This window comes from Artemia sp. Qi Xiang Cuo, chromosome 11 (genome assembly GCF_049724085.1).
Source record: "Artemia sp. Qi Xiang Cuo chromosome 11, ASM4972408v1, whole genome shotgun sequence".
NCBI lineage: Eukaryota > Metazoa > Arthropoda > Branchiopoda > Anostraca > Artemiidae > Artemia > Artemia sp. Qi Xiang Cuo.
The window spans coordinates 24,256,266-24,270,530 of NC_142804.1; the positions used below are offsets into that span (position 1 = coordinate 24,256,266).

General features: G+C 34.0%; 1 protein-coding gene across 1 annotated transcript in view; it reads right to left on the reverse strand.

The window, feature by feature from the left end:
- The window catches only part of LOC148946785 (peroxisomal membrane protein 4-like), an 87,904-nt gene that overhangs the window by 36,219 nt on the left and 37,420 nt on the right, over window positions 1-14,265 (reverse strand). The window contains exons 2-3 of the mRNA XM_089097143.1: window positions 12,982-13,117; window positions 7,854-7,916 (exon numbers count right to left, since the gene is read on the reverse strand). Coding sequence (XP_088953269.1) covers window positions 7,854-7,916; window positions 12,982-13,076 — 158 coding nt within the window. The 5' untranslated portion in view covers window positions 13,077-13,117. The remainder of the gene's footprint in view (window positions 1-7,853; window positions 7,917-12,981; window positions 13,118-14,265) is intronic.

Below are 14,265 nucleotides of genomic sequence, written 5' to 3' on the forward strand. Positions count from 1 at the left end.
TATGTCCCCAGGGCATAACTTAAAACCCTGGCTCTGAGGGTTTTGGGGGAGTGTCCTCCTCAAAAACGTATTTTCTATCTTGAAATAAACTACGCTGAACAAAATGGCTATCTCAAAATTTTGATTGGATGTGTTTGGGGGAATCATGGGCGTGGGGTGGGTAGTTGCCCTCCAATTACTTTCGACTATTAAAAAGGGCACTAGAACTCTCAATTTCCAATCGAATGAGCCTTTTTTGAAGTTTCTACGACGACCCCTTCCATATGAAGTGCCCTGATCTAAAGGAAAAAAATAATACATAGCACATTGTGTCAACATCGTTCTTATATGCCCCCAGGGCATAACTTAAAACCCTTACCCTGAGGGTTGTGGGGGACTGTCCTCCTCAAAAACATATTTTCTATCCAGAAATCAACGACGATGAACAAAATGGCTATCTCAAAATTTTGATTGAAGTGTTTGGGGGAATGATGGGCGTGGGGGGGGGGTTGTTGCCCTCCAATTACTTTTGACTATTAAAAAGGGTACTAGCCCTTCGAGATTTCCAATCGAATGAGCCTGTTTTGAAGTTTCTACGACAACGCCTTCTATATAAAGCTTATATGGCCCCAGGGCATAACTTAAAACCCTTGCCCGGAGGGTTGTGTGGGAGTTTCCTCCTCATAAACATATTTTTTATCTGGAAATCAACTACGCTGAACAAAATGGCTATTTCAAAATTTTGATTGGATGTGTTTGAGGGAATGATGGGCGTGGGGGGGGGGGTAGTTGCCCTTCAATCACTTTCGACTATTAAAAAGGGCACTAGAACTCTCAATTTCCAATCGAATGAGCCGTTTTTGACGTTTCTACGACGACCCCTTCCATATGAAGTGCCCTGATCTAAAGGAAAAAAATAATTCATAGCACATTGTGTCAACATCGTTCTTATATGCCCTCAGGGCATAACTTAAAACCCATGCCCCAAGGGTTGTGGGGGAGTTTCCTCCTCAAAACATATTTTCTATCGGGAAATTAATTACGCTGAACAAAATGGCTATCTCAAAATTTTGATTGGATGTGTTTGGGGGAATAATGGGCGTGGGGAGGGGGGGCTAGTAGCCCTCCAATCACTTTCGACTTTTAAAAAGGGCACTTGCCACTCCAATTTCCAATCGAATGAGCCCTTTTCGAAGTTTCTACGACAACTCCTTCAATACAAAGTGCCTGACTGAAGAAGAAAAAAAACACATTGTGCCCACATCGTTCTTTCTAGCGCGCTGCGTATGATTCTTGTCCACGTATGATTTATTTTGCTTTGTTTTTCCATTTTGCTCGATTTCGCCGTTCAAGTTTCTCTGTTTCTAACTTTTTTTTTCCTTTAATCTTTCCTATTCTTATGTTTCTTTGGCACGGAAGACGATATTAGAAGTTATTCCCAAACTTTCGACGTTCTTTAGCCTGCTGATAATTTTCCTCATTTTTTATCCGTATCTTATAACTGATAAGTAGGTTTGTTCTCAATACGACAGAAAAAAATTGAGATAAAAAAAGGAACGACAATAATGTCGGAGAAAAAAAATCCGAGAATAAAGCCTATCAACTAGCTTCTTAATTTTCATTCGGAATCATAAATTTAAATTGTAACTCACGACTTAAAGAAAAGGAAAAGCAAAAAAAAAAAAAAACATCGCAGGATACTTCTCTCAGAAACCAAAGGATTAATTTAAGAAAAAAGTAGAAATGAACACGGTTAAGATTAGAAACTGCAGGACATCGTCGTTGCATAGATAGGCTACTAAACATCCAAGAAAATGGTAAGAAAAAAGAAATGGCTTAACCGTGATGGGACCAAAAGTACTTAAATAAAAAGAAATAACACTAAAAAGACTAGTCTCCATGACATGGCCAAAGATTAATTATACAACAAGGACTTCCAAACAGGATTGCCAACTTTTCGGTCTATGAACATGTCCCCTGAGCATCCAAAAATGCATCATTTTTACCTAAAATGTGGCCATCTTGAAATCCCAAAAACTAGAGGTTATTTTTTTTACAAGTTGTATTATTGACCAAAAGACGCTTTGTAAACCCCTTTCAAAGCGGCCAATTAACATCAAATATAATGAAAACGAAAAAGAATCCATATATAACATTTATACAAAATGGCTTAGTGTGAAAGAACGAAATTCATATAAACATGTAAATCCCTTATTTTAGAGTAAATCTTTTACTAAAAACATCTCTGGCAAAAACCCGGATGCTCCAAAAAAAACGAGAAGCACACTTTCGTGAGAAGTGACATTTTGTACCTAAATATATATCCAGTTGGGAAACATTTCGTTTTATGTCATTAATTTACAAAATGTGTCCTTTTTGCCCTTTTACGAACCAAATTTATAAATGTGTCACTTTTTTGCCCTTTTATGTCATTGTGTCCTGGCACATTGGAATGTGTTCTTATGACAAAATGTGTCCAGTTGGCAACCCTGCTTCCAAAATCACAACACATTCAAAACCGGTTTGCTGCAACTTTAGGTTAAAATTAATACGTTGCATGGAAAATGATAGCATATGTTGTTCTTCAAACAGTTATAAATAAAATACTCGTATGGCACATTGTTGCCATTTATGAATTGTGAACTAATACATTTTATAATTTAAATATTTATATTTAAACAAGAGCTTTATTATGGGATTCGTATTACTAAATCTTACTGTTTTCATTGGTACAAAGTTTTTATATTGGCAGAGAAAGGCAAATTCAAAAGTAAAAACAAATAATGTCAATATAGGCTCAATCCGTCATTTTCATGCTGAACTCAATGTATAAAATCAAGTGTGTGTAAGCAAACTTTTTCCTTGCACGCTCAAATAAACTAAACCAATCCAACTATCAACGTGTAAATTTATTTAGAAAACTTTTAAAACCATAAAATGGGTTTACTCCAGAAAAATCTGAAAAATAGACTAAAAAACCAACAGCAAATTTAACACCATGACAACAAGGATCGAAGACCCGAGCTGCCGACGGTCACGAGCGGAGGGAGGTAAGAAAAGGCAGAAAAAGTCTTGTTTTCCTATATAGCAGCATATACATATACTTATCTGCAACTAACAACTCAATGCAGTACCAAGCCTCCCGAGGCCAAGACAGCTGCTCAGGCTCCTTCTCTATCCTAGTGTACTCAGAGTTTCTCTCTTTACACCCTCCTAAGAAGTTCCAATTCCCTTAAAATCCTTTCTTGCGACTTCTTCGCCCTTCAGGAAAGACCTGCTTTTCGTTTGGCCCTTAGTGGATGGCCGAAAAGGAAGATCTTTGGCAATATGTCGTCCTTCATTCGCAAAACGTGTCCTAATCATCTCAAATTTCTCCCATTATATCCCTAGAAAGCGGAATAGAACCACATTTCTCGTACAGCTTACTGTTTGAAATACGGTAAGTCAGACGGGTGCCCAAAACAATCTGTAGACAATTCCACTTGAAAACATTTAGCATATCCTCGTCCGTCTTCCAAAGAACAATGCTTGATCAATGTCATCAATGTAGCTTTCAATATTCTAATCTTGTTTCTAAGACTTATTTTCCTATTCGTCCAAAAAGTTTTCAACTGTGAAAAACACCCTGGGTCTTGGCTATTCTACTTTTAACATCCTCACTGCATCCACCATCTTTACTAATAATACCACCCAAGTAAGTCAAACCATCTACTCGATCGACCTTCTCGTTACCCAACATAACCTCTTAACCTTCATTTCTTCTGATTCTCAGCGACCTGGTCTTCTTAACATTAATTTTCAAACTTATGTTTGCACCTTATGCACACAGCATAAGGTGCTATGTGCATATGAAAACATTTGAAAACTTATGTTTTCAAACTTTGAAATCTTAAAACCTCCAAAAAATCATTCATTTTGCTGACATTTTATAAATGACACTCAAATCATCAACATAATCTAAGCTTAGGAGAGTTTACTTCCCCATTTGAATCCATACACTCTCATAGCCTTTTCCAAGTTCCTTAGGACAGAGTCCATCAAAATGATCAATACAAATGGAGATAGAATAAAACCCTGCTTACTCCTGATTCAATACAAAACCAGCTACTAACCTTATTTCCTACCTTGACCTCATTTCCTACCTTAACCTCATTTCCTACCTCCCCTTCAATAAGAAACCACCTACTAACCTCATTTCCTACCTTGAGCGCAGAAATGTTGTTCTCGTACACAGCACTAATCCCTTATACGCCTTTATCTGGTACGCTGTACAAAGATAGGACCGTAGCTAAAGCTCTTCTATCGTCCAAATCAAACTCTTGTTCATAATCTATAAAACCGAGCTACTAAAGAAGTCTGATGATTCAGGCACTTCTCAATTATTAATCTACCAGTGAATATTTGGTCGATGCATCCTATCCCCTTCTTAAAAATAAAACACTTCTTCTTCTGTTAAAACTTTATCTAGATCATCTCTAAGTCTAAAAAGTATAATCCTACCAAGTAATTTGATTCCTAGATAAGCCAAACTAACGCCTCTATAATTACCACACTCACTCTTATCAGCTTCTTTATAAAGAGGTTTAAATAAAGTTTTTCCAAAGTCGCTAGGTACTTCCCTTTTTTTAAAAAATCATATTAATGATCATCAGTAATTTGTCTCTAAATTCACAACCACTATATTACAAAAAAGTATTTACCACACTATCAGCACCTTATGCCATATCATTTTTTAATCCTTGTAGTGCTGTCTCTTATTTTTCCTCACAAAATATATCTTCCTTGCCTTCCAAATTTTAACAAACTTCTTCATTCTTTTCTTTATCATTTCCTGTAACTTTATCACGGTTAAGCACATTCTCAAAATGCTCTGCCTATCTCTCTTTAACTCCTTCCTTATCACTAATTGAGGCCTCGTTCCTGTCTACAACTGGAACAAGTTTATATTGACTCTTCCCTCTCAATTTATTAACATACTAGTACAATATTTTACTATATGCCGTCCAGCTTTATCTTCCAGACCCTTGGCAATTCTATCGACAGCCTCCACTTCACACCTCTTTCATTCATGCTTTAATACTTTCTCTACTTTCCTTACATTCCTCATATTCTCATACGTAGCACTGAAATATTTACTGTACAAAAAACTCCTCTTATCTACCAAACTTAAAGCGTTTCTACTAGTACTCCTAGCTGCATTTCTAACTCTACTCCCTAAAACACCATCCTACTTCACAAAATATTTTCCCATAATAATTCCATCCAACTTCTACATTGCCAAATTTTAGACTGTCCAGCTTAATATTCAACTTTTCCTGGAAACTTTCTTTCAAATTCTCGTCCTGGAGTCTACCAAGGTTATAACTTACCGGAATGTAGTTACCCTTCCTAAAATTTCAGGTTCAGATTAACACTAGACATTACTGGATGGTAATCTTTACTTTTAACATAAATAACAGCACTCCTATATGCCCTATAATCTTGTATCCATCCAGCCAGTCTTTGTTTTACAAGAAAATAGCCAATAAAGTTGATGACAATACTTGCAGCAGTCTATAACCGTTGCTATTTTCCTTTCCTACATCAAATTTACCTAGGCTAAAACACCATCTATTCCTATTTCTACCAACCTAGGCACTAGAATCCCCTGATAAAAATACTATATTTCTACCTGTCCTTATTCATCATGAGTCTTACTCCCTGCCTATGCACCCTATCCTTCTACCAGAGTAAATAAATTCTATGTCGCATAATTTCATGTTTGCTACCCACAGGATATGAGTTTCTGAAACTCCTAACAAGTCCAGCTCAAAACGACTGGATTCGTCAGTTAAAATGTCAATATTACTGTTTGTTGATAGTATAAACCCAATCAAGTATAACAATAATAATTTATTCTTGACTCACTAACATTACAATAAAGTCGAATAACAAAAAAAAACATACAAAACAATATTAAGCATAAAAACACCAATACAAATCAAAATAATCTCACAAGCAGATGAAGTGGACCTTACCGCAGGCGTGAGTGTTCTTGAGTGCGTAAACTTAGTTATTGGCACTGAAAAATAAGCTAAACTAATCAAACTAGCATTATGAAAAAATAATGCAAAGCGAGCAGAGGGAGGCGTTAAAATCTAGGGTACATTTTTGAGAGCCGAAGACCCATGCCCATTCATGAAGCTTGTCCCATCCAATAACCAATCGTTTTACAGATAGTCCATGGCAACAGAAAATCATCAAGGCAGACACTAAGGTAATCTTACAAACGATTTATATACACAAAGGTCCTTTAAAGACACTATTGGGTGTCCCCGTTTTATTGCTGCCTCAGGCTTGGAAGACTTATTTCTGGAGCTAAATAATTCTATGGAAAATGACTAACAGGAAAAAGAACATATATATTTTTTTTTATATATATAAAATATAGGCACAGTTGCATGAGTACACAGTCGATACTTCACAGAGTTTTGGTCCCAAAGCTCTAATTAACATTGGTTTTTTAATCACTTTCAAATAAATCCCAAAACATTATACATTAACACAAGGCATTAACTACAAAGCAAATGATAATTTTACATAGAACCCTACATATTCAAATTCTCCAACGAAGAAAGCAGTCGGATTTTCGAAAACAGCAATATTTTTAAAAAAAAAAATTTATGAAAAGTTCTACTCATTTAAACCTCGAAGGAACTGGAAAGTGAAATTTGATGAAGAAATGCTTGACAAAGCAAAATTCGCATAACCACGAGCTTCATAAAAAAGAAGTTCTGCAAACGCTATAGTAAATTCTAGCTAATTGTTCAACCTTTATAAGGGTCAAACCTCTTCAGGGAGCTCTTGGAAGTTACCTTTTCCAATTTCATATGGCAATGGCAATAAAATGCTATGTATTTATAATCTACAAGGGCTCGTATCTACATATATCTACAAGGAAAAAGCAGTAGTTTTTAGGAGGGAGGGCTAATAGGAAAGTTTAGAAGAGTTTTATGGTGGAAATGAATGCAGTCCGTCTTAACGAAAAATTCAACCAGCTTCCAAAAAGAATTTGTGAAAAAAAAAACTTCTGTTCTTTTTTAAAAATTCCAAATAAGCAACAGTTAACATTCATGTAGGTCTCTACATCACTCCGATCACTCCCTGGAGATTTGTGCTCTCCCAAATTTGGAGAATACAATAAATTTCCTGAATTCGCATAAATTTGTCAGCAAGCTGTTTTACAAAACTCATGCTTGTCTAGTGTTGCTTCGGAAGTTTTCCTTAAATTTATCCCCCTATCCCCTTAAATTCATCTCTCCGATTAGATATTCTGTTTGGATAATCTTGTTTTTCCCTCTTTTATGGGATAAAAACGGCTGATGTGCAAAATTTGGTTTCTTGAATCAGATCTTGGAAAGAGCAACAAGCTCCCTTGTTGTGCCCCCCCCCCTGAATTCATTTAAATTTTGTTTAGACTTCCGCAGAAATCTAAAATGTTAGACCCCTTTTTTACAGAAATATCTGTTACTGCTGCACCTTCTGTCTATAAAGTAATGAGTTCAATTTTGCTACATTCAGGTCATAGGGAACAATGATCAGTCCCTGGAGTTGTATTTTATTTGTGTGTTTATATTCAATAAAGTCAAACTAAGACAAAATAACCCAAGTCACAAAAATTTGGGAATAATTTTCAGAAAGTGAAATTTGATGCTTGCCTTTGAAACTTCACTTGTAGTTCTAGGAAGATCACACCCAACGATTTTGTATACATAAGAGTCAATATCTTAATCGTTGAAAAAGAAACCATGTACAATCAGATTACTATGAAACTCAAGCCCTATAGCAAGGATATCTGACTAAGTATTTCAAAATTAAACAAAATATTTAAATACCTTCCAGTTTTGAAAAGGAATGTCATAACCAAAGCATGAGGGGCCCGAATCTTTGCTCCGTACCTAAAAATAAAGAAACAACTTTGAAACCATTATCCATATCAGGAACCCTGAAAATGTTCAGAAGCTAGATCAAATGGAATACATAAACAATTATTAGGGAGCTGCTAGTTTTTATTTAAATACACAAACACCTGGTGGAATTTTTTTTTTCACCATCTGTTTTTGTTTATTAAGGTATTTGAGTAATAAGAATATACGGCACGTTTTAGTTTTTTAAGCAGGGAAATAGTCTAACTGGTATAAGAAATTATCTAAAAAAATGTAGTCAAAGACCAAAATGTTTTCGGTCATTTTGTAATATGTTTTCTATGCCAATGGCAGTTGTTTTTGTAATTTATATAATTCACATTGTTCTACAGCTGCATTATGCTGGATATCACTACTTTTTATTCCTTCAGGTATTTTTGCTCTAGCAAAGATATATTAATGTTTACTGATGGTTCTAAAATTTGTATACCAGAGAAATAAGCATTGGGATGATTAACTGCACAGTTGGAATAGCCAAGAGATTTCAAACATCAAAAATTGAGTTGGAATGGAAAAAACCAACCAATGTTTCACAAATAAATTTTCTTCGATATTTGCTCAAAAGTAAAACTAATTGGAATTATACATTGTACAATTATGAATTGTACAAAAAAAATAACGGGAATTATACAGGTTGAGAATCCATGCTTTAGCAGGACTAAATAGAAAATAATATCATTGTCCACCAAAACTAATGGGCTGGTCCTATAATGTGTTACTTCTAATTAACTCATTTATAACCAACAAAGCATAGAACATATAGATGATGGCCTTAAAAAAAAAGAAAAATAATAGTAATGGTAGTTGTTTTTTTTCATTTTCCAGAAATACATTTTTTTAATTTAAAAAATAAGTGAAACATTACTGGGAAGCTAAGCTATCTAAAATAGTGCTATATATATATATATATTTCGTATTATTCTGCAAAATTCAACTAAAGGCTGGTATCAGAATAAACACACCGAAGAGATAAAGAGGACCCAAACCTACAATTTGTCCATAGGACTCACCCTTAAAAATAAAAAAAAATGAAATGTTGGCAGAAACATTTATGCACCCATGTCAGTATGAAAGAAACATGTACTGGATGTATTTCTGGAAAATGATTTAACATCTATCTGTGCTGGATTGTGTCAAAAATAGGAAAGGTTAGTTTTGTTTCTTAGAAAAAATTGAAAAGATAACCCTTATTTTCTCATCAATGTGTTATTTTCACATTCTATTTCATGTCTAACTAAAAAAAAACATGACGGGGAAGCCTTATTTCTAAAACTTAAAAATCATCAATTAGAAAAAGTTAGTTGGAAAAGAATCATTTCGAAAAAGTTGGGAAAGATTAGAAGATAAAAACATTTAATCGATCTATGTAAACTTGTCTTATTGTTCTGACCTTTCAAATGATTAACTTTTAAGAGAAAGATTATTCGAAAATTACGACGAGATAAAATTTGCTTTATAAACAAATTTAATACTGTTTTGATACCACCTAATCTGCACAAAGATAAAGGACTGCCCTAAGATTGATTGTAATGGCCCATGCCCCCTCCCCGAAAAAAGACATTTAACGAATGTTCACTTACAATTTTCCTTAGAAGAGCACAGTAGATTATTAAATTAGCAATTTATCGTTTGTCTTAAAAATTTCATGCTAAACTTTTTAAATATATACCACTGATTCAGCTTTTATCCACTTTTACAGCGTTGTAGTGACCCCCCTCCCACTGGTAATATTTTATGTAATCATCTTCACACCTACACACAGTCTCTCTCCCTAAATCTAGTCCAAAGGACCCCTCTGCTGTAAAATTGGGATATAGTGGCCTATATAGTAAAAGTTAATAATTAACTTTATCCGAATTGACCCTTCTCCCTCGCAGGAAAATTTATACGATTTCCCCCTTCATCTCTCTCCCAAAAGTTCAAAATAGTGCAGCCTTTTGTTAGTATTATCGTCTTTGGATAGCTTAGCAAATCAAAAGAAAAAAAAGGCAAATCTGAAAAAGATGAAAACTTAAAAGGGTATAAAACTTATTGACGCTCAACAATGAATATTTCCATGATAATTACGAGATTTCAAAGCTAGCATATTCTAAAAAAAAAACATGCTTATGAGAGAGATATAAATTTTCCAAAACCAAGCAGATAATTTACTTTTCCCATAGTAGAAACACAAAAAAAAATAACGTTCCAACTTCCAGAAACCGAAAATGAGATCTTTTCTAATTTATTTTTCATCGTTGTCACTATTTATCAAGAAATGAAAAATTTGGTAGCAAAATAGTCTTAGATACTACCCAGAAAATCCTTTTAGAATAGACTTAACCAGGCCATGAAGTTTTAATTCTTGGGAATAGTTTAGTAGAATATGTTCAAGTTAATATGTAACACTAATTGAAGACGTTGGCACACATAAAAAAAATTTAAAGGACAGGGTTAAGAATATTTTTCCAGTGGAGTGAAGGGGGAGGGGTTGAAAATGCCAAGTAAGTGCAAAGGTAGAACATTATTTTTACATTTCTACTGAAATACATTCTCTGATCCAGTCTTGGTCACATCAATGCATGTCCCAGCAAATATCGGAAGGGACAAATTTGACAATATTATATTATATCACACAATTTCTGATTATTGCTAATTTTCACAATTATAGTTTATAAAACTGACAGTTCTTTTAAAAGATTGCAGGCGTTAGAACTAATCACTGGAAATTACTGCTCTTAAATTTCTCTGTCTAAAAGCTTATTGCGTCATACATTATAATTAGAGGCATAGATAGATGGCTCTGAAGCGTGTTTATGTTCGTTGACAGTCTCAAAAGCGATTTATTTGGTTTGTCATGGCCACAGTTTATATAATTATCCAGTATGATCTTTCCCTATCTCACCCATTATAAAAACCCGGACCAAGGTGCGAGTGCTCCAGAGAACGTTTTTGCAGATAGAAACATAAGCGGAATCAGATCTTTTCATGGGTAGACAAGTCAGACTGTGATCGAATCGGAAACAAGTGGAAACCCGCTATTACGAATAATGCACTTTGTTGGAAACAATCGGAAACAGACTAACCCGCTAATGCAGAAAAAAGTGGGAGGAGCTTTTTGTTCGTACCGAGAATGAAGACCAGAAATGATCTGCGATAAACTTACTGGATAATTATATAAACTGTGGTCATGGCCGATAATGGTATTTTTTAATCCACTTGAAGTAAATTCGTCTGTAATACTAGTTCTCCGTTTTTCGTATATTCAATTTATATATTCATTTTATATTCAATTTATATAGTCATTTTATATTCAATTTATATATATATTCAATTTATATATATATTCTAATTTATATATTCAACTCTGGTCGTGAGACTGCCTCTTTCGGTAATATTCCAATCTGGTCTGGACGTTTGACAATGGAAGGGGAGTGTCTGTTACACCATCTCTTTAGTGATTGTCTTGTTTGTGTGTTCCACGCATTATTACATCGAGTTTGTCAAATTAAACTAAACCATTGTACGCGTGTTGGCTGATGAATTGAAGTTAATTAGCCATTCTGGAGTTAGCTTAGCTAAATCCTGTAAGCTTCTTCCTACTTCGTTTGAGGAAATTGACCATCAGGTAAAACTGAAAATGTGAAAATTTGGTGTTTAATACAAATTACTGATCTTAGTTCAAATATCAGGCTTTTTATCAGACTTCAAACTCATATTATTTCACAAAAAAAAGATAGATTACGAAAGAGTCAAAGGCTTAACAAACAGGTCATTCGGCCCAAATAGAATCCTGAGACTTAATACCTTTGAAATACACTTAGAACAACTGTCCAGATCAAATGCTTTAAAAACACTATCAGTTAAAAGCATTCACAGAAATAACAATGCATCAGCTACAACGATAAAAAAACTTACAAGCTAAACTACTGAAGCCTGATAAAATAATATTTTTTCATTTTATTTAAATGACAGAAAAGAAACGGATTCGTTAATTTCATTTGGTATTTTACTCCGTATCCAAACATCCTTGTGTTTTGAAGAAAAAGAAACCCTTATGTTTGACGATAGTAGATTACCAGCGAATGATTACGATTATGATAATTTTATCAGCGAAATTATCATTAATGATTATGATAATTTAACTAAGGCAGAGCCGCAATTGAGCTGAAATTTTCCTATTCTGTTTTTAAGATTGTTAAAAATATTATCATCATTATATCACTTCTTTTGTCCTAAATAATTCACTGATAAATATAAAACAGCAAAAAAACTAGGCCACTTGTGTATTATACGCCACTCGCTCAAGTGCTTCATTTAATTAGAAAGTGTTTCTTTGGCGCTCAATCCTAATGAAATACCACTAAATATGATGAGAATATAATACTTTAGAAACAAATTTGGGCTATACGCGCACATTAGGGGGGGGGGGGTAAAGTATAGTGGGTCTACATGCAAATGTGTTAGCTACAATTAATATGTATATTACAAAGTAAGAATTGTTTTCTAACTTCAAAGTGTCCAAATACTTTACTGTAAATATTTGAACTGTCAACTGTCCAAATACTTTACCGCTTAAATTATCAACGAATTATTTAGGACCAAAAGAAGTAAAATAGGGATGAGCCCTTTGACCAGTTTTCTAGTTTCGTTATGGGATGTAATTATTGTTTTTTGCCACCAGGATGGTTTTTGGCAAAACCGAATGATTCCTCGTAAGTATAGTGCTACTAATATCTTGGTCTCTGATAAAAATTGGATTCGAAATTAAAACAAGCTCATTTGTGACTAGATCCTGATTATCCTCTTGTTAGACTTTTCTGATGCATTTACTTTTGTCGTAGGGAATGTTGATTTATTTCTTATGTCTTTAATTTCTTTGTGTTACTCCATTTCTGTTTATAAAAGAGTTATAAGCGAATTATCAAAACGTTTTTAATTGAAATTATAGGGAAATATAATGTTATTCTGTTCATTCTAAAATCGTCATCCTAAAGTGATTTTTTTCTTCTTATCAGCATCTGGAAAGACCAAACGCGCTTTGGCAAATTATACTTACACAGCTCCATTCCTGAAACCCTTAATTATACCCAGAATAGGTTGATAGGGCCCTGGTTCCTTGATAATATGACTAATGAACTCCAAAACTTCCATTTTTCATTTGCAGAAAAATACCGTCACAAGGAAAATTTTATCTGCAGAAAAACAAAATTATTAAAATTGATGTTATTAACCTGCAATACCTGTAAGCTAGTCAAATCTGATGCAACATGAAAAAATATCTTCTATGTACTCCCCAAAGCCCCACCACCGAAAATAAATCCACACATCGCCGCCGCAAAGACGTCAGTGTGTCGCCGAAAATTTCTAGCGTCGAATTATGTTCTGAGATTACTGAAAAACAAATATAAGGCAAAATCCACTATTCAATGGCGTATTCAAAAATTTTGGATTTCTCTCAAAATATTTTTGAATTTTCTCGTCTACTATTGACTTTAGATTATCTTTCACTTTTTTCTGTGCTCTTCACTACAATGTAATAATCAAACAGTTCGTTATAACGAACTGTAAGTAAGGAGCGACCCGGCTCAATAGTAACCAAAACGGTACTTGTCTAGAAACCAGTAAACACGCGATAAGAGAAGTTTAATGCTAATGAAATAAAACAAAATAGGATGAAAATATAACAGTTTAGAAAAAAATTTGGGCTATATATTTACGCATTAGGGGGGGGGCAAGGGTAAAGCATAGCATATATTAAATACGTAACCTAACCTAGGTAAACTTTTTTGGTCAATATATACGAAATCATATTATTGAGTTATGACTAAAGTGAATACACCATTCGATGCCTTTTTTTATGCTGATTACGAATATAATAATCATTCCTATCGGAAATATGTTCCAAGAATTCATTTTGCAAATATTATGTATTTTTTTCTTCCTTAACGCCGAATGTTCAAGAATGCGTTTTTGACAAACCGTCGAAAATATTAAAGGATTAGGTTAGGTTAGGTTTGGTTTGGTTAGGTTTGGTTTGGTTAGGTTTAATATTTTCGAAGTTTCGTCGAAAACGCATTCTTGAACATTCGGCGTTAAGGAAGAAAAAAAAACATAATATTTGGAAAATGAATTTTTGGAACTTATATACTTGTGATTATCCAAGTTACTCATGGAAAGTCAGTGCTTGTGGATTAAAATAAGGATTTATTATGAAACAGTAAGTTTAAAACAAATGTTTTAAGCATTTTTACACCCTATATTAGCCTTTTTACACCCTATTTTTTGTCATTTTCAAGAGCTCAAAAATGGCTTAAATTTGAATTTCCGATAGGAATGATTA